This window comes from Microcaecilia unicolor, chromosome 8 (genome assembly GCF_901765095.1).
Source record: "Microcaecilia unicolor chromosome 8, aMicUni1.1, whole genome shotgun sequence".
Taxonomy (NCBI): Eukaryota; Metazoa; Chordata; class Amphibia; order Gymnophiona; family Siphonopidae; genus Microcaecilia; species Microcaecilia unicolor.
Window position 1 is genome coordinate 3,089,758 of NC_044038.1, and position 21,213 is coordinate 3,110,970.

A 21,213-nucleotide genomic window follows, 5' to 3' on the forward strand; every position below is an offset into this window, starting at 1 on the left:
AGCCAAATCCAGCATGGGGGAACTGAGGCTGATGATGGACAGACTTCTACAGTCCGTGTCCCACAGATGACAAAATCAGGTGAAGCTTCAACAACTCCAGTGTTGTAGATCACTTTATTGTCACATGTTTCGAGTGAGGGTGCTGTATGGTTCAGGGGGGAGGGGAAGACATCTTGACTGGTAAGCTGAATACTGTCAGCAATACTTGGAGATGATATATATTTATAACCAAGACTCCATCATGGTTGGCTGCCTATAAGTGGTTGGCATGGTGAAGACTTGGTTGTGGCCCATACAGAGTGGTGGGTGCAACTCTGGCCACCTTGTAGGCCTTGTGGACGGACTGTGCTGGTCTTTATCTGCCAATGAAAAAAGAAGAAGACTGCCCCCAAAGCACAACACAAGAGCAAAGAAAAAGAATTGATGGAGACCAATGTAATTCTAACCAGGGGAAACAATTTATCGATGATACTAAAATTATGTAAGATACAAAGGCTGATAATTCCAAAATATCAAGACTGAATGGACTCGACGCAGTGCTGCATTTCGGCACAATGAGCACCTGCCTCAGGAGTCAGAGATATTCCAGTCTAGTTGATAATGGAAAATTGTTACCAGTGAATGTCAGTACTGGGATATCAGCCACCATCAAAAAGATGAAACAACGTGTAGAAATGAGAAAAAGTTTGTGCCTTGTGCTGTCTTATTGGCTCATATCCCTGTATTATCATTCACTGGCTAACAATTTTCCATTGAAGGAGGGTTGCCAACTGGCTCCAGATTCACCTGACATTGTTGCTCCAGTCCTGGGTTTACCCCACTGCAAGTAGGGACTTGTTCTTCTGTTTTCCAAATTTCTCTCCCTAAGGAAATGCCAGATTATGAGTCCTCTTTGCCGGAGAATGTGGTAACAGCGGTTAGCTTATCTGGGTTTTTAAAAAGTTTGGATAAGTTTCCTTAGGAAAAGTCCATAATCTGTTATTGAGATGGACATGGGGGAAACCACAGCTTGCCCTGGGATTGGTAGCATGGAATGTTGCTACAAATTGGGTTTCTGCCAGGTACTTGTGACCTGGATTGGCCACTGCTGGAAACAGGATACCGGGCTAGATGGACCATTGGTCTGACCCAATATGGCTACTCTTATGTTCTTACATCAGTGAATGATGTGGTATAATGTAACTGAGGGAGGATGTTGTGTTTTGTAACTACAGAATGATGTGGTATCATCTAACCAAGGTGGATCAGTGGATGATGTGGTTGCAGATAACAGAGGGATATGGTTTTCCACAAAATAGCAAGGCAGTTAAACACAATGAAATCTTAAAACAGAAAAGGAACTCTTAATATTGCAGAGAGAATAAAGAAAAGTAGATAGAATTTTAGAGGAGAATGAGATGCAGGTTGGGGAGAAAAGAACTTGGTGGATGATGTGGTATCAAGTAACCGAGAGTTATTAGTGGATGACGTGGCATCATGTAACGGAGGGATGTCAATGTATGTTGATGATGTTGGTGTATGGAGCAGTGTAATTTAATTGTGTCAATGTGTGATGTGGTGTAATACAACTGTAGGATATCAGTGTATCATATAAGTGAGGAATATCAGTGTATAATGTGGTCTAATAAAATTGAGAGATATTAGTGTATAAAGCAGTATATAACAGAGTCTCAATGTATGATGTGGTGTAATATAAATGAGGGATATCAGTATATCATGTGATATAATAAGTGAGGGATATCAATGTGGGATGTGCTAGAATGCAATTGAAGGGTAGTTGTGTATGAAGCAGTGCAATTTAATTGAGTGTCTGTGTGTGATGTGGTATGATATAACTGAAGGATATCAGATTATCATGTGATTTAATTTAAGCGAAGGATATCAGTGTGTGATATGTTGTAATGTAATTGTGATGTATCAACTGAAGCTATTCCCCAATTTACGAGTCCATGACACATTTCACATCTCCCTACTGAAGCTGGTGGTCTTGAGAAGACACTTCCAATTACCCCCGATACCCATTCCTGTGGACGCCGACACCAACACAGAATTCTAAGTCTGGAGCATCCTAGACTTTTGAAGAGTTTGGGGGGAGTCTGCAATACCTCATTCCCTCTAAATGGTAAGGTCCAGAGGAAAAATCCAGGGAACCTGTGGATGAGGTCTACTCTCCGGCCCTCCTTTGACAATTCCACTGGTAGTTTCCTCAGAAACCTGGACCCAGGACAGTATGGCGGTGGGGGGGGGGGGGGGGGGGGGGGGGGTACCATCACGGCTCCCACCATATCCGGAGTACCTGACTCATCCGCATGATTCCCAGGCAGCGTCTTAACTCTCCAGGTGGGGTCCTTCCCAGCAGCTCCCGTGCACGCCCTCCATGCTTCCCGGCGCTGCAAGCTTTGACTCATCCCTAGGGGCGTGTGTGCACCTCTGCATGGCTTTTCTGCAACCTGCTGACTGGGGCACTTCCCTCTGACATCATCCACGCCAGCTATTTGAGGCGTCTGGAACCCAGTTCCCTCGGTTCCACAAAACGTCGCTAGCTTGGAAGTCCTGCCTCAGTGTTCCTGCTGTAGCCCTACCGTTGTATCCTGCATCCCAAGTCCTGGTCCGCCAGGCCTGCTCCCAAGGGCTCTTTTCAGAGCCATCCTTTAGCTCACATAAGCCAGCTGCGACTCCTCAGCCACCCGCAGGCAACTTCCTGGCCTTGGTCAGGAGCCCTGCTGCAACCCTAGAGCTCACCTTCCTGAACCTGACAATGGTATAATGTAACAGATAGTACTGAGTGTCAGTATGTGCTATGATGTAATATAATTGAGGGATATCAACAGGGCCGTGCCTAGGGTCTCTGGTGCCCCCCTGCAGACTATCAGTTGGCGCCCCCCCCCCCTCCATCTAGCAGAGCAGGAACAGAAGGGAGCAGGCAAGTAAGCCGGACCTCAGGAAAAAATAGCACTGTATGTATCCCTCATTGATAAGTCTCTGACTCTAAAGTTTAGCATTTTCATTAAAGCAAAATGTATTTTCATAACACTTCAAAGATTTCCAACTCAAAATAGGAATGCTAATTCAAAATGTGAGCAAAGGCCTCTTAGTTTCCAAAGATTCTTTTTCTAATCTCCTTTGCACCAAAGGGTATAATTCAGATCAAACATTTATCTCTGATCAACTATCTCAGATCAAATATTTATTTAGATCAAATATTAAGGTTTCCTTGCTTATAGTCACATCTACCTAGCCTTTATATAGCTTATAGGATTTAAACACTCTTAAACTGAAATTCACCCTTTTCTATTCTTCATAAACTTCAAGTAATCCTGAAATATTCAGATCCTTTTCTCACTAGAGAAACTTCAATCTCCACCAACCTCTTTTCATTCATATTTTCTCATTTACCACATAATCAGGCACTCTTTTATAATTTCAGTCAACACACACAGGAACTCACAGCTGCATGTCTCTCTTGGCCAAACGGTCAGTTGCTGTCTCACTCTGTTCCCTTCCTGGCAGATTTCTAACAGAAGCTGATCATCCAATCAGAGAGCTCTATTTGAATGCAGATTCACATACAGACACTCATGGGAATTTTTAGTGAAAAACACTAGATAAACCCTTCGTTTTTGGATCAAACTCCACACTTTTGATCACAGCCATGACCTAACATTAAGGCTGTAAACATTCCATCATTTTTTATCCATAAATATGCAAATGAGAACCTCCCAAAAACGGACTAATTTGCATATGATTTAAACAAATCTGAGCATATGACAACCAAGTACATGCTCCCAGCACCTGAATTCTGCAATTAGATTTAATGCAAATACTTTTAAAACTTATTTTTAGCACTTTTAAAATTTCAGGTTCTCTTTAATTTGAATGCTGTTCAAGCTCTGAAGCTTACCCTAAGTGATGAGTTATCCTCAAACCAAAGCATATATAGCAATCTGGTTGCATTTTTTCAAATAACTTGAAGAGCCTGCCTGCCTCAGTGAATACTGCTGTTCTGGTTTGTCATGAATCGCAACTGCAGGTAAAAGATTTTGCAAGTGAGCGGAGGGCAGGGCAGCGGCGCCCCTCGAAGGCAGGCGCCCCCCTGCCTTGCTTACCCCGCTTACTGCATTGGCACGGCCATGAATCAATGTATCATGCGATATATAAATATATAAGTATTGCCATACTGGGACAGACCAAAGGTCCATCAAGCCCAGCATCCTGTTTCCAGCAGTGGCCAATCCAGGTCACAAGTACCTGGCAAGATCCTGAAAAGTTCAATACATTTTATGCTGCTGATCCCAGAAATAGGCAGTGGATTTTCTCCAAGTCAATGTAATAATGGCCTATGGACTTTTCCTTTAGGAAGCCGTCCAGACCTTTTTTAAATTCCACTAAGCTAACCACCTTTACCACATTCTCTGGCAATGAGTGAGGGATATCAGTGTGTGATATGTTGTAATGTAATTGCATTAGTTTATGAAGCGGTATAATTTAGCTGAGTGTCATGTTGGTATAATGTAATTGAGGAATATCGATGTATGATGTGGTATAATGTAACATGTACGGAGCAGTGTAATATTCGAGTGTCAGTATGTGATATGGTGTAATATAATTGAAGGATATCACTTATATTTATGCAGAGTAATTTTAGGATTAGTACTGTCTGGTTTAGGATACTCTAATAATGATTGCACCTGGGTGTCCTGATGCTTCTTCGTTTTGCTTTTCCTGTCTGGCCTGCAGGCTAACCTGGCAGTGTGGCTGTCCATGATTGGCCTGGGCCAGTATTACAAGGTCCTTGTGGAGAATGGCTATGAGAACATTGACTTCATTACTGACATAACCTGGGAGGATCTACAAGAGATTGGCATCATAAAGCTCGGTAACAGCCTCTGGCTTCAATTTCTTCCCTTCTGCCCTTTCCTAGTCCAGCTCACAGTGGGGGAGTTTGTGGCTTGGGGGTGGTTCTGCCGCAGAATGATATTGCATTCTTGTCCTGCTAAGACTTTGATAGATAAGAAATCCCTATCTGATGGCTTGCTGCGTTACTTTTTGCAACTTTCAGCATTGTGATATATACGTTGGTGAAGCCTTTGATTCCCCCTGGTGCTACCAAAGAGAGAATTCTGTAGATTTAGAGCAGAAGGGTTCTCCTGCCCCAAGCAGTGTCTGTTCTCCCTACTTGGCCCAGTTGGCATAATGGTTGGAAGGATGGCAGTGTTCTTTGAAGATAAAATGGAGGAAGTGTGAGAAAGATGAACCTCTCTAATGCTTTATAGAAAGGTACATTTTCTGTTTCAGAATGCAAATGTTCTCACAGCTAATACCATTCTGATCTTTGCTCACAGTCAGATGCCGGGTGATGTCTCCTGCCCTTAGTTCCTAACATGCTGCAGTTGCTGGGTTCAAAGTCTCAGAGACTGGGGAATAAGGCAGAAGCCCAGTCCAGTGCCACTGCTTTCCAATTCCAACTGCCCTTCCACTTTGCCTCCTAGAGATACAGAGTTTGTAAGAATGTGGGCACTATCCCTGGATACGCCTGCCATCGGGCCCTGCAGAGTATCTGAATGGCTGGCACGCTCACTTTAGCGTATTTTATAGTGAGCAGCCCTGGGTTTCCCTTTCAGTCCTGTTTAGGAGCAGGAATAAGGCCCTGCCGCTTACACCGAGAGACAGTGGGGCACAAACTTTGCTTCTCTACTGATTTATCTCCTTTCCTAAATGCAGCAGTTGAGTTTGTTCCCACGGTTCCTTTGTACTTTTTCTCTCATGGAATAACTGATAAAACAGGGAAGACAGTGAGGCAGACCAGGCCTCCAGTTAGCAAGGACTTTTACAATACTCCTGCCCAAAAATCTTCAGTAGGGTGCTGCTAGTGATGTTGCCTGCTATGTGTCCAACCGTCAGGTGGCCTGCACATGTTATGTCCTCTTAGCTTCCACACAACCTGTTCAGCCCCTGCAGGTGACAGGAAGAGTGTATGCAGTGCCCCACAGAAAGGAGGGAGGTAGGGCACCAGCTGGAAGCACTTCCTTAGATGCTGTGACCTGTACATGAAAATTAGAAACTGAACATATCGGAACCCTTTAACTCCTGGGGTTCACAGATGCATCTTCTAATCTAGACTCGCACCTCCTTCCATCCTACAACTCCTTAAATGATGCTAAAACCATGGATTAACCTGTCCACTTCTTTGTCCTCACTGCACAAAGCAGACTTTTAGAAACCTACAGAAATACAACTTTTCAAGGGTCTGGTGGAATTGTTTCCTAGTGGCCAAAGTTAGCCTCAACCGAATAGCACAAAATATAACAGTCTCTTATCTTATGAATTTCTTTTTCTTCTGCTTCCAGGCCACCAGAAGAAACTAATGTTGGCTGTTAAGAAGCTGGCTGAAATTCAAAAATATGAATCTGGAACTCTGAAGAAGAAAGCCCCTCAGTCTTTGGATGTTGTGGCTATTGAATCTCCACCTCCAGAGTCTGCAGAGTGTCAGTCCCCCAAGATGACTACGTTTCAGGACAGCGAGTTAAGCAGTGAACTTCAGGTGGCAATGACAAGTGGTGGTGAGGCCACAGAGAACCATGAGAAACAAGTGAACCATGTTTTTCATATTAGGGAAGGACCAGGCTACAGGTCTCCAGGATCCAGGACTGCTCAGGAAAACAGCATCAGCAGCCGAGCTAAGCAGATTAGCAGCTCGCAGGAGCTCTTAGGGGATGGATCAAAAGTACAGAGTGCAGCAATGTCAAAGAGCCAAGAGTATTTAATTGAGGATCTAAAATCTGGTGCTCCCAACATTCCCAAGGAGGTGAGACCTATGCGACATGGGCATTCTATAAAGAGGGCCAGTGTGCCACCAGTACCTGGTAAGCCCAGGCAGTCCTTTCCTCCTGCAGGTGGCCATAGCTACACCCCACCCCAAACACCAACAAAGCCAAGACCTTCTTCTCCACAGACTCTCAGTGTCCCTCAAGCAACAGCAAAGGTGAAGCCCACCCCTCAACTCCTCCAGCAGGTGGAGAGGCCAATGTCCCCCAGATCTCTGCCTCAATCTCCCACACATAGGGGCTTTGCATATGTAATGCCACAGCCTATGGAAAGTGAGGGATCTCCTGGACCTGGACTCATGGTGGGACCTTTAGTGCAGGCTGTTCCAGTGTTACCTGTCTCTGTTCCAGTATTGTGCCTTCCCCCACCAGGCACAGATCTGGAGGAAGATCCAGCAAGGCCAAAGAAACGGGCCCACAGTTTGAACCGCTATGCCATGTCAGACAGTGAGCAGGACAGGGATGAGCTGATGGTGCCAGATGCTGTCCCATATGCCACCATGCAGAGACGGGTTGGAAGGAGTCACTCTGTCCGAGCACAGCCCAGTGGAGACAAAAATGTCAACCGTAGCCAATCCTTTGCTGTCAGGCCCAAGAAAAAGGGTCCTCCTCCCCCTCCTCCAAAGCGCTCCAGTTCTGCTATCTCTAGCACAAATATGGCAGATGATTTCAAAGATGGTGAATTCCCCCAAGAAAACGAAGGGATGGAGAACTTCAGTGAGCAGAGACGGGCCAGTGACTTTGGGGGCAGTGTGGATACTGGAAGTGCAGGCAGTGTGAAGAGTATAGCTGCTATGCTTGAAATGTCCTCCATCGGTGGGGGTGCCAGAGCAGTGGCATTGCAGAAGGCTTTAGGTGGGAAGGGAATAGAAGGCTACTACATACACCCAAGTCTTATGTTCCAGCCAGGTAGCCCTGACCGTGCCAAGGTAGCTCCAGTTCTCGCTAATATTAAACACAGAGATGCCATTGGCTTGGATGGAGAAGTTGTCAACAGGCGTCGGACAATTAGTGGACCAGTCACAGGCCTTATTGCAGCAGCTAAACGGGAGAGGTCTGATAGTGTGAAATCTGATACTGCGAAAGACTTGATTGTGACCCGACCCCAGCTACATCGCGGTGGTTCACCCCACAACAGCTCTTCAGAGAGTATTCCATTTGCCGAGGAGAGGAATCAGACAATCAAGCAGCGGCCAAGTAAGGGAGGCCCACCCAAAGAGGACTCAATGGAAGGCGTCTCTCCTGCCCAGCGTGCAGCAGGGTCTGTGATTATCAAGCATGGGGATTTGTCCAAAGTGGAGGCCCACGTCACGTTAAAGAGAAGAATAAAAGCCAGACAGAGCCATCAGCATGATGTGAAGTTTGTGCTAACTGAAACGGACACTGTGAAGCGGCGGCCAAAGAGTAAAGACAAAGACCATGCTGTCCTGAGTCTGGATGCAGCTCATTTAGTTGTTTACCAGAATGGCACTAGCACAGTTAAACGCCGACCCATATCGGAAATGAGTGGCATGGAGGTCTATGTGCCTCCAGCTTTGCCTTTGGATGGTGGTGTATCAGGAGCAAGGCAAGAAGGGGCAGACCACACTTTCCCAGTGTCTGATGGAGAACCCAAAAAGCCCTTAAAGCCTCCAGTGTCTCCAAAGCCCATCCTGTCACAAGGCCAGAAACCTCAAGGACCACCTACCCCTACATCAAAGAGAGCACCAATCCCAAGCCCTGGTAGTTCAGGTATGACTGTGTTATAACAATGGTGTTATTATCAATTACCACCAACTAGAACTGCTAAAATGCAGTTTTTCTTTCTTTTGTCTAACATACATCTGTTTCTCATACGCTTGTTTCATTCATCTCTTTTTCTCCACCTCTCTCACCTTTATCTCCCCCAAAAGGCCAGAGTCTCTCTCTCCTTCTCTTTCTCCCCAACCTTTTGGTTTCTACCATGTGTTAGGCTTTCTGTCACCCTTATTGTCCCCGAAGAGCCAGAGTTTATCTTTCTTACCCTCCCCCCCCCCCCCAATTCTTCAACCAGGGGCCAATGTATGTATCTTTTTCTTTCTCGTGCCAATTATTTCATTGTCCAGTCTCACTCACTCACCCTTCCGTTTACCAAGGAGAGAGTCTCTGTACTCTCTCAGTTTTCCCTTCTTTCAAGGGCCAAGATGTTTTTTTTTCATTCTCTCTGTCTCAAACCTTATCTAAGAATGAGGGTCTTTCTTTCTGTCCCTTTTCCTGCAACTTCAGTCTTCTTTCTTTTCTCCTGTTAGTTGAATAAGATCAACCTTTTTTTCTTCCCTCTTCTCCTGTCTCTTCGGTGCTTTCTTCTATCTTCTCCCTCCTGTCCTCTGCAGTCTCCTCTTTGGTTTTTCCTCTTCTCTCCTTTCTGCTCCCTCTGCTGTTTCCTGCCTCCTCTTTTCTTTCTTGTCTCTTCTCCTTCCTTTCCTCTGCTATCTTCTGCCTCCTGTTTGCTTTTTCCTTTTCTCTCCTTCCTCCTCTCTCTCTGCTGTTTTCTGCCTCCTCTTTGCTTTCTCCTCTCTTCTCCCTCCTCTTTTCTGCTGTCTCCAGCCTTCTCTTCTTTCTCTTCTTCTTTGCTGTCTCCTGCCACCTCTGTGCTTTCTCTTCTTTCCTCTGCCATCTCCCACCTCCTCTTTGCTTTCTCATATTCTCTTTTCTGTTCTCTCCTTTATGCACTTTTATTTTCTCAGTTTCTCTCCTCCTCTATTCCTCTTAAAGGAATTTCCATTTGTATTTTCCAGCTTCTTTTTTGGAAATAGATGGGGTTTTAAGTAACAAAATTGTGAATTCATGCCTAAACCTAACAGTGGTTGTGTTACTTGCTCAGAAGTGCAATGATGAGTGCATTAAATGAAATTAAATATTTCCAGTTTCAGATAAGGAGATGAAATGTCCTAATGCAAATTAGCCGTTTCTTAATAAGGAGAAAAATAATAATCCGTTAGCTCCTAAACTATTAACTGCTTATTGGGCTTGTGCTGGGGGGAGGGGGTTGGTGTTACCAATGGGGCTGTTGTCATTGGGTGGTTGATAAGAGTGGATGTCACTTGAACTCCTCGTTGGGGTCATTGGCACTGGGTGCTCATGAGATCGATCTCTCACTGGGATTCTTTTTTCTTCTGAGGCCTGGAAGCTTCTTCCTGTCTCTTTTGATTTCAGCTAATTCAGAACCAGGACTGGGAGTTGCCTCCAAGAGTCATCATTTGTAACTAGAAGCACTAACATTTATTTACACAGCAAATATATGCATAAATGACTAGAAATACTGGCAGATGTGTGCACAAAACCTATGGAAATGCAAAAAAACCCAGATCTGCGCTTTCAGTATGTACGCAAATATCGAGTGGCAGAAAAACACAGTGGGAATCACCAAATATAAAAAGCTGATGATCCAAGAATTTCCAAGATAAAAGTCTTTACTGTAAAACATACAGTGGTTGGGAGGTTTGGACCCGAGATGGTGGCCTTCATCAGGAGTCCGATAATCAACCAATGAAGGTGATAAAGCCAAAAAGCTAATAAAAGTAGTCTTCTTCTATATGACAACAGATGTATCACCGAGTAATAAATCTCATCATCAGCTGTGGAAATGATCCAGAGTAACTTAAGGATTGTTTCCACAGTTGCTGCGATACATCTGTTGCCATATAGAAGACTGATCTTATAACCTTTTTGGCTTTATCACCTTCATTGGTTGACTATTGGACTCCTGCTGAAGGCCACTGCACCAAAACACGGTCTGTGTCGAGTACATACCTCATCTGCCATAATGAATGTTTTACAGATGATGTACAGTGGTGGAAATAAGTATTTGATCCCTTGCTGATTTTGTAAGTTTGCCCACTGACAAAGACATGAGCAGCCCATAATTGAAGGGTAGGTTATTGGTAACAGTGAGAGATAGCACATCACAAATTAAATCCGGAAAATCACATTGTGGAAAGTATATGAATTTATTTGCATTCTGCAGAGGGAAATAAGTATTTGATCCCCCACCAACCAGTAAGAGATCTGGCCCCTACAGACCAGGTAGATGCTCCAAATCAACTCGTTACCTGCATGACAGACAGCTGTCGGCAATGGTCACCTGTATGAAAGACACCTGTCCACAGACTCAGTGAATCAGTCAGACTCTAACCTCTACAAAATGGCCAAGAGCAAGGAGCTGTCTAAGGATGTCAGGGACAAGATCATACACCTGCACAAGGCTGGAATGGGCTACAAAACCATCAGTAAGACGCTGGGCGAGAAGGAGACAACTGTTGGTGCCATAGTAAGAAAATGGAAGAAGTACAAAATGACTGTCAATCGACAAAGATCTGGGGCTCCACGCAAAATCTCACCTCGTGGGGTATCCTTGATCATGAGGAAGGTTAGAAATCAGCCTACAACTACAAGGGGGGAACTTGTCAATGATCTCAAGGCAGCTGGGACCACTGTCACCACGAAAACCATTGGTAACACATTACGACATAACGGATTGCAATCCTGCAGTGCCCGCAAGGTCCCCCTGCTCCGGAAGGCACATGTGACGGCCCGTCTGAAGTTTGCCAGTGAACACCTGGATGATGCCGAGAGTGATTGGGAGAAGGTGCTGTGGTCAGATGAGACAAAAATTGAGCTCTTTGGCATGAACTCAACTCGCCATGTTTGGAGGAAGAGAAATGCTGCCTATGACCCAAAGAACACCGTCCCCACTGTCAAGCATGGAGGTGGAAATGTTATGTTTTGGGGGTGTTTCTCTGCTAAGGGCACAGGACTACTTCACCGCATCAATGGGAGAATGGATGGGGCCATGTACCGTACAATTCTGAGTGACAACCTCCTTCCCTCCGCCAGGGCCTTAAAAATGGGTCATGGCTGGGTCTTCCAGCACGACAATGACCCAAAACATACAGCCAAGGCAACAAAGGAGTGGCTCAGGAAGAAGCACATTAGGGTCATGGAGTGGCCTAGCCAGTCACCAGACCTTAATCCCATTGAAAACTTATGGAGGGAGCTGAAGCTGCGAGTTGCCAAGCGACAGCCCAGAACTCTTAATGATTTAGAGATGATCTGCAAAGAGGAGTGGACCAAAATTCCTCCTGACATGTGTGCAAACCTCATCATCAACTACAGAAGACGTCTGACCGCTGTGCTTGCCAACAAGGGTTTTGCCACCAAGTATTAGGTCTTGTTTGCCAGAGGGATTAAATACTTATTTCCCTCTGCAGAATGCAAATAAATTCATATACTTTCCACAATGTGATTTTCCGGATTTAATTTGTGATGTGCTATCTCTCACTGTTACCAATAACCTACCCTTCAATTATGGGCTGCTCATGTCTTTGTCAGTGGGCAAACTTACAAAATCAGCAAGGGATCAAATACTTATTTCCACCACTGTACACATGGACGAGACTCACATGTGCGTATTCATACAATACTAAAAATTGCATGCATATCTCACCATCTCTGTGGCTGGTGTATGTGCTCACGTGAAACTGGATACATGATTACGCTATTATTCTGTAATGGAAAATAGGCAACCATGTATCACTGAGATGCTGTCATTGGGATGCTTGAAATTGGATGTTTATATAATTGATCTTATGTCAGGCACACTCTTGTTACTGGTGTGGTGTCTGTTTGGCCTAATGTCACTAAGGTCAAAGTGCATTTTTTATTCGATATACTGCTTATAAATACAATAAATCTAAGCAGTTTACAATAAAATATTAAAATAAGGGGGTGACAAGAACAAACAAAACTAACGAGAAAGACGAGGAACAGATGGAAAAAAGGGAATGGAAAGGACACATTATTATCTAAAGGAAAATTTCGGGGAGGAAAGAACAACAAGGGAGGGCTGTTGACTTTGGACGTCCATTTGGTTGGCCTGATGGCCATAGAGTCTTGTCATTGGGGCAATTGATATTTGGAGATAATTTGATTGTGCTTTTTCATGTGATGGGCCTGATGCAACATTGGGTGTTTATGTAATTGACCTGATGGCTCTGGGAGTCTTGGATTGATGATGCACTTGACAATGAAAGCATGTCTGATTGGCCTCCTGTGATTCTAACTCTTGTTATTGGAGCAGTTGGCATTGGGTGTTTATGTAATTGCCTCATGGCATTGGTGCTCAAGTTATTACATTTCGTAGCATTAAATATTATAGGGTAGATTCTCATATCATTGGGGATCCATTTGATTGATCCTTTATCTTTGGAGCTCAGTTTAAATATTTTAATTATTAACATCTTTATGCCATTGAAAGATCACATTACTGAACCTCAGGACATTTCATACTTTCTGTTGACATTAAACTTTCACTTTACATTCACTTTCTTAAGCATTGATAGCTTTCTTTAATCTACTCACTATTCACTGGGGAGTGTTTCATGGAGCTGTTAGTGAATACAGCCCTGAAGAGGAGTTTCATGTCTTTCTTTTTTTCCCTGCAGAAGTAAAGCGTGTGCAAGGAACACCACCTCCTATTTCTCCAAAGCCTCTTCCACCACCAACTGCACCAAAACCCACCAAACCACATGCAATTATCCAGTCTGCCAGTGCCAGCTCAACTCCTGCACCATCTCCTGCTAAGCAACCGTCCACAATCAAGCCATCAAGCACACCACCTTCCCTTTGCTCGAGCCCAGCTAAGCCACTAACATCTGGGCAAAACCAACAGGTTCCTGTAAAGCCACCTAGATCTTCCATCGCAGGCTCATCAACAGAGAGTGCCACCACGGAGATAGCGCACCAGAAACTGGAGGAAACCAGCGCGTCACTTGCAGCTGCCTTACAAGCTGTGGAGGAGAAGATCAAGCTGGAAGATGAGCAGAAAGAGTAAGAACAAACCCTTCCCATAACTAAAGGGAGATAGCAAGGGATGTTCAGGCAGTCAGATTCATAGACAAAGGCACATCATTCCTAGCACCTGTATTGTACATCATCCTGTAGAGAGCAAAATACCATTTAAAGATTGCTGGGTTGTGTTACAGGAAGTTGTAGGAGGGTCATTGTAGTTCCTTTCAAAGATTTGGATTTTAGATGTATTAGTCACCTTGTCCAAATCCAAGCTTGAGGCAAGTTACATTCAGGCACACAAGTGATTTCTAGCTATTTACAAGACTGAAAGCAATTGGTTGATTCACGTTCTGTTAGGTAATTACAGCCCCAACATTAGTCTGTATACACAATGGCTAAATAAAGGCAGGAAGAAGATTGGGCATACCCAAAGCAGGTCTTGACAATTTTTTTGGATTTAAGAGCCAGTCCCAAAACAGAAACAAGCAGCTGAGGCCTTCCACCCACCCCTCATCCCTGACTGGCTCCAACAAAGTTGAAGAGTGGGATGGATGGAGATCTCCTCTAAGGTCTGCTACTGTTCCTTTAGGGCCTGACTTATTAAGGCTGTTTTCACTCTCTAAGGGGAAAGAAAGCTTAGTAAATCAGGCCCGTAAAGCACCAGTGTGGACCACTGCCAGCAGCCCCATTTCCCACTCAGTCTTTCTTTCATCCCTTCACCCTGTCATCACATAGTCTTGTTCTCTTATCCCCCACCTTTCCTATCAGTTTCCCTTCCACCATCTCCCCGTTCCCCCAAATTGGCCACCCCTCAGCTAGCTCTCATTACTCAAAAAAACAGTCAGCCACCACCTCCAGAGTCCCCACCCTCCATTTAGCCCTCACTACCCAGCAAGAGAGTCAGTCAGCCATGTCCCCCAGTCCCTATTTCCACAGCTAGCCCTCACTACTCAGAAAGGAAGTCAGCAACCTCTCCCAGCCCTATCCCATTCCCCTGCAAGCCATCAATCCCCAGCCCCCCCCCCCCACCCAAATGTAGCCAGCTACATCTCTTCACCCAGTTAGCTAGCCAGTTAGTTTCCCTCCAAGACTTACTATTAAGCCAGCTTGTTGTGTTGATCCTTATGTTTGCCCATCACTGCTGCTGGGTTGTGCAGGAACGCTAGTCTCAGGGTCAAGAGTCTTGGAAGACCAGGTCAAGAGTGTCTGCATCACACATTCATCTCGTAGAGAGCTACAGTGGGGGAAATAAGTATTTGATCCCTTGCTGATTTTGTAAGTGTGCCCACTGACAAAGACATGAGCAGCCCATAATTGAAGGGTAGGTTATTGGTAACAGTGAGAGATAGCACATCACAAATTAAATCCGGAAAATCACATTGTGGAAAGTATATGAATTTATTTGCATTCTGCAGAGGGAAATAAGTATTTAATCCCTCTGGCAAACAAGACCTAATACTTGGTGGCAAAACCCTTGTTGGCAAGCACAGCGGTCAGACGTCTTCTGTAGTTGATGATGAGGTTTGCACACATGTCAGGAGGAATTTTGGTCCACTCCTCTTTGCAGATCATCTCTAAATCATTAAGAGTTCTGGGCTGTCGCTTGGCAACTCGCAGCTTCAGCTCCCTCCATAAGTTTTCAATGGGATTAAGGTCTGGTGACTGGCTAGGCCACTCCATGACCCTAATGTGCTTCTTCCTGAGCCACTCCTTTGTTGCCTTGGCTGTATGTTTTGGGTCATTGTCGTGCTGGAAGACCCAGCCACGACCCATTTTTAAGGCCCTGGCGGAGGGAAGGAGGTTGTCACTCAGAATTGTACGGTACATGGCCCCATCCATTCTCCCATTGATGCGGTGAAGTAGTCCTGTGCCCTTAGCAGAGAAACACCCCCAAAACATAACATTTCCACCTCCATGCTTGACAGTGGGGACGGTGTTCTTTGGGTCATAGGCAGCATTTCTCTTCCTCCAAACACGGCGAGTTGAGTTCATGCCAAAGAGCTCAATTTTTGTCTCATCTGACCACAGCACCTTCTCCCAATCACTCTCGGCATCATCCAGGTGTTCACTGGCAAACTTCAGACGGGCCGTCACATGTGCCTTCCGGAGCAGGGGGACCTTGCGGGCACTGCAGGATTGCAATCCGTTATGTCGTAATGTGTTACCAATGGTTTTCGTGGTGACAGTGGTCCCAGCTGCCTTGAGATCATTGACAAGTTCCCCCCTTGTAGTTGTAGGCTGATTTCTAACCTTCCTCATGATCAAGGATACCCCACGAGGTGAGATTTTGCGTGGAGCCCCAGATCTTTGTCGATTGACAGTCATTTTGTACTTCTTCCATTTTCTTACTATGGCACCAACAGTTGTCTCCTTCTCGCCCAGCGTCTTACTGATTGTTTTGTAGCCCATTCCAGCCTTGTGCAGGTGTATGATCTTGTCTCTGACATCCTTAGACAGCTCCTTGCTCTTGGCCATTTTGTAGAGGTTAGAGTCTGACTGATTCACTGAGTCTGTGGACAGGTGTCTTTCATACAGGTGACCATTGCCGACAGCTGTCTGTCATGCAGGTAACGAGTTGATTTAGAGCATCTACCTGGTCTGTAGGGGCCAGATCTCTTACTGGTTGGTGGGGGATCAAATACTTATTTCCCTCTGCAGAATGCAAATAAATTCATATACTTTCCACAATGTGATTTTCCGGATTTAATTTGTGATGTGCTATCTCTCACTGTTACCAATAACCTACCCTTCAATTATGGGCTGCTCATGTCTTTGTCAGTGGGCACACTTACAAAATCAGCAAGGGATCAAATACTTATTTCCCCCACTGTATGTGGTGCAGAGAGAAAGCAGCACATATATCTGGGGATGGCACAGGAGAGGGAGAGGAATGAGGCCCCACAACCTACCATAATTTATAAAAAGATGTGGAATTGGAGTTGGTTTTCTTAAAAATTGCTGATGGGGATCATAAGCTCCTTGAAGCTTCTTGATGTGCCCAGATTTCCTCATTAGATATCTGAAAGTCACAAATGAGTTTCACAAATCAGAAAGTTTGTGCTTTTTTGTAAGCACAGGTATGGCCTCATGGCTTCCAAGCCCACAGTTGTTAGATGGTTGAAGGAGACCATCATGTCGGCTTATTTTATTGTGGAGGAAGCAGGCTCCTTAGGCCTTGCAGGCTTATTCTACAAGGTTTACAATAACATCCTGGACAGAGACTACTTTACTGTCTCCGGCAGATATTTGCAAGGCAGTGATGTGGTCAGCACTACATACCTTTGCCAAGCACTACAGCCAAGCATTGTAGCATGCTCAGAAGCTGGTTTTGGGGCTTTGGTCTTCAGGGCAGCTGCACCAGGATCCCACTCGCTCCAGGCACTGTTTTTATACATCCCACAGGTTCTGGAATAGTGGGAAGCTATGTATTGGAAGGAGAAATGAGGTCTTACCTGATCATTTTCTTTCCATTAGTCTTTCCAACTATGTCAGAGGCCTGCCCAAGGTTTCTGAGATGTTTAATCGGTGCAAAGTAATGGGTCAAATAACAATTGTCACCATGCATGGTGCCTCCTGCATATCTCTTGTTCTCTACAAGTTGTCCAGAGATGAGAGAGGTTCACACATTTGTTCACCTGGTTAGTGTTAAGTTAGCGAGATGCTTAAGGTTATTGTTTTTATTTTGAGTTTCTCCTAACTGCTTGTCTACATAAATACAAGAGCTGGACTGAATGCCAAGAGAGATATGTCTCAGCTCAGTTTTCAGTTCTCTATCTCCATCTGATGGACACAACTATCCCCATAGGTTCTGGAATAGTGGGAATGACTAATGAAAGAAAATTATTAGGTAAGACCTAATTTCTCTTTAGGTCTGATGAATGCAGTATAATCAGTGCACCTGAAGCTATAGTTGTGGTGCATGGGAAAGGTTCTCATATATGTACTTAACTCTCTTTTATTTTCCACCATAGTTCTGCTGTGGAATCGAAGAGCACAGTCAGCATTCTGGATGACATTGGTAGCATGTTTGATGACTTGGCGGACCAGCTCGATGCAATGTTGGAATGAGGACACAAATGACCCCAGATAACCTCAGGATTTCCATGGGCACAAGGGCACAAGGATGTCATCTGTCCCGTCCCATCTCCCAGACTGATCCTGTACAGAGTCTGATCTGCCCCCCCTGCTTCCCTTCCCCTTCTGGAATACAATGTATCCGGTTTGCACAAAGAAGAAAAAGATACCTCAGGATTGTGCTGAAACAGTCAGAGAAGGCTTTGTCAGCCACTTTTGCAGAAAAGAACATTTCTTTTTGCCCTATGGGGTACCATAAACCTTGGAAAAAGACAAGACCCGTTGTTAAAGGAAAAAAGTATAGAATCATTATGGTATGTGTCGAGTGTAAGCATGGTTATAAAGAGTTTATATGCATTGTTAACTTGTGTCTTTCAGATATGAAACAGACCTCTTATCTTAAAGAGGAGTTTCAGCTTTGTCAGCTGGAAGTCAGGGGGTGGGGGGGGCAAAATTGTTCCCCGAGGATGGGCATTGTTGAAAGATAGAGCTATGTACACTCAAAAGAGAAATATTAATAGTGCACGACAGATGGGCACCTGTTTCTGCACAGCACATACATGACCGTCCCCTGTGGCGGGACGACCACCACCACCACAGAGAGAGTCGCTGGAAACTAAGCACCACATCCCAGACAAGAAGATCTGCTAACTTAAAGATTATCTTCTTCCTTTGAGAGTGTTAGTATTTCCTGGAGGACTTACGTACTCATAACCCAGAGCATTTGTATACTAAGGTGTCATTAGTAAGGAGGTTGGGACCTGAAGTCAGTGGTTTGGTTGCCACTCACAGAAAGACTTGTGTCTTTCCATCATCTGAACTAGAATATTATGGAAGCAAATGTAACATCACAACTTTGTTAATACTGAAATGTTCACTCTAGAAGGGCCATCACCTTCCCTGCCGCATTCCTAGACACCTAATCTGTACACTACCCCGGTTCTTCTGACTGAATAAACCGTAGACAGAGCCTCTATCATTGAAGAATAGGCAGCTTTACACAGGGCGTGTAGTAGAGATGTTTTACTAAAGTGTCCAAAGAAAGATTTGCAAATGTGGTTTACATTAGAGCAGGTGCTATCTGGATAAAAGCAAAATGTGCATCGAGCGCTCTAAAACGTTAAACTGGAATAACACGGTCACAGTCTCTTTACCCTTTCCCATTTGCTCCATTCATGCAGAAGTTAGCAAAAAGGGATGTATGGGACGAGTAAGCTGAACAACCATTGGGTGGGTGGGTGTGGGGAGGGGGCTGTAGGGTTTTCAGGTCTGCATCCTTATAATTAACAAGTTAAATTACATCTGGAAGTTGTTTTGTTGCTATTTTCCGGTAATTCAGTGGCAGCATGTACTGGCAGGTCCTTGCTTAGTACCCTCATTAAGGCAAGGGTTGAACCTGCAGACCTCGGAGTATCAGGAGATGAAAAGGAAAATTCAGGCAACCAGCCAACATTTCATGCAGTGGCCAGGACACAATACAGAACGTGCAGACTGTCCTGCTAACTCTGTGCTGTAAGATTTCTAAGACATGAATAAGGTAGCTGTTTTCCCACTACTAGTGGCAGTACAGACATGGGAGCGTTTCAGTTATTTTTTTTCAGTGTCTCTCTACTGCCTTCTTGTGGAGGTTTCAGTTCACTACACCAGGGGCTTTGGGGACAAGTTCGTCATCAGTTTGAAGGGCAATAGCCTAAATTGTTGGAGGATCATCTTGAGGTTCCATGCTGGTGGGGGTCATCTGATTGGCAGGTGAAGGTTGATAAGGCCGTTCATAAATTTGGACATAAATAGGTAAGGTTTGTTGTTCAGTTGGGCATGGCATGCCAGATGGAGGACAACTTTAGTCCCGATTCCACCAGGCTGAGCAGGTACTGGAACAAGGCTAAAACCTTGCTGTACAGAGGGACAGCAAAACTGGAATGTCTTTCATTTAAAAGCATAACTTCTGGTGGAGAGATAGCTAGCAGCAAGGAGGACCACGGAAACCTACATGGACAGACTTAGATGTGCCAATGTCAGCCTTTCAATAGGAAGGTGCTGAGAGCCAGGGTGCGGAGGTTGAGGTAGAGGATGGCTCCCTCCTGCTGGGTGAAGAGGTTCATGATAAGCAGGAGTCTGCTGAGTGGGTGAGTGGTGGGGTGTTGCAGGTATGGGAACCAAAACTCTCTGGGCTGATATAGAGCAATGAGGATCACTGTTGCCCTCTCTTACCATATTTTCTTGAGGATCTTGGATATCAAGGGGGGTGTGGGGAGGTATGCGTAAAGAAGTTGCTTTCTCAGAGAAAATTGAAGGAATCCAGAGCAACTCTGCATGGAGAGGAATGCTTTCCTCAAAAGAGAGAGCATCTCAGATATATATGTAAAGGCTCCAGTGGAAGAAGAGGTCTGACTTGAGGCTGGACACTCATGAGGGTCTAGTTGTTGGCTCAAGCACTCTGCAAGGGTGTTGAGCTCCCTAAATAGGTACATGTCATGGAGGAGGCATTCGATGAATAGTGTGAACTGCCAGATGTTGCAGACCTCCTTGCACAGGCTTCAGTAACTGGTGCCTTCCTGTATGTCAACGCAGAACATGGTGACTTGGCTGGCCATCTGCAGAAGGATGTTCTTGTTCAAGAGGTGAGCACTGAAGGCCTTCAGTTTTTTTTTTATGGCATTGAGCTCCAGCAGGTTGATGTGTTGAAGGGCTTTGAAGGAGTACCAGGGGCCGCTATTTCATAGGTAGAGGAGATGTGCCCCCCCTCCCATTGTGCAGGCATCCATTGTCAGGATCAGTTGGTGCTGTAGTTGATGGAACAGTTTGCTGGTGTAGAGCTTTTCCCTGTTGAGTCACCGTGAGATGGCCTTCTGTGGTAGGTAAGATGAGGATCTTGTTTCCAAGTTTATTAAGTGCTTAATATCCCACACATCATAAGAAATATCTTGTAAGACAGAGGTTGCTGTTGCTGGTCCCAGTGCTTGTGCAGGTGCATCAGAGGGGGCACATGTGGAGTTTGGTAAGAGGGATGATCTAGACTGTTGCTGCTATGTGCCCCAGGAGTCACAGGATGGACCTGGCCTTGGGCATCTCCTTGGCCATAATGAATTCTGTCAGGAAGATGATAGAGTCTACCCTTGAGGCAGATAGGAAGGCCTTGGCTATCAGAGTGTGGATGTGTGCTCCAGTGAAAGAAAATGGAAGAAGGAACCGACTGAAAATAATAAGAAACAGCATAAGGAATGTCAAGTCAAATGCAAAGCGCTGATAAGGAATGCTAAGAGGGACTTAGAAAAAAAGATTGCGTTGGAGGCAAAAACACATAGTAAAATTTTTTTTAGGTATATTAAAAGCAGGAAGCTGGCAAAAGAATCAGTTGGACCGCTAGATGACCGAGGAGTAAAAGGGGCGATCGGGGAAGACAAAGCCGTAGTGGACAGATTAAATGAATTCTTTGCTTCGGTCTTCACCGAGGAAGATTTGGCTGAGATACCGGTGCCAGAAATGGTATTCGAAGCTGACGTGTCGG

At 45.0% G+C, this 21,213-nt stretch overlaps 1 protein-coding gene across 1 annotated transcript in view; it reads left to right on the forward strand.

Moving 5' to 3' along the window:
• Window positions 1-18,000, forward strand: part of CASKIN1 (CASK interacting protein 1) — a 181,994-nt gene extending 163,994 nt beyond the window's left edge. Inside the window, exons 15-19 of the mRNA XM_030213148.1 lie at window positions 4,738-4,876; window positions 6,348-7,888; window positions 8,012-8,555; window positions 13,286-13,670; window positions 17,603-18,000. Coding sequence (XP_030069008.1) covers window positions 4,738-4,876; window positions 6,348-7,888; window positions 8,012-8,555; window positions 13,286-13,670; window positions 17,603-17,699 — 2,706 coding nt within the window. The 3' untranslated portion in view covers window positions 17,700-18,000. The remainder of the gene's footprint in view (window positions 1-4,737; window positions 4,877-6,347; window positions 7,889-8,011; window positions 8,556-13,285; window positions 13,671-17,602) is intronic.
• The last annotated feature ends 3,213 nt before the right edge of the window (window positions 18,001-21,213 follow it).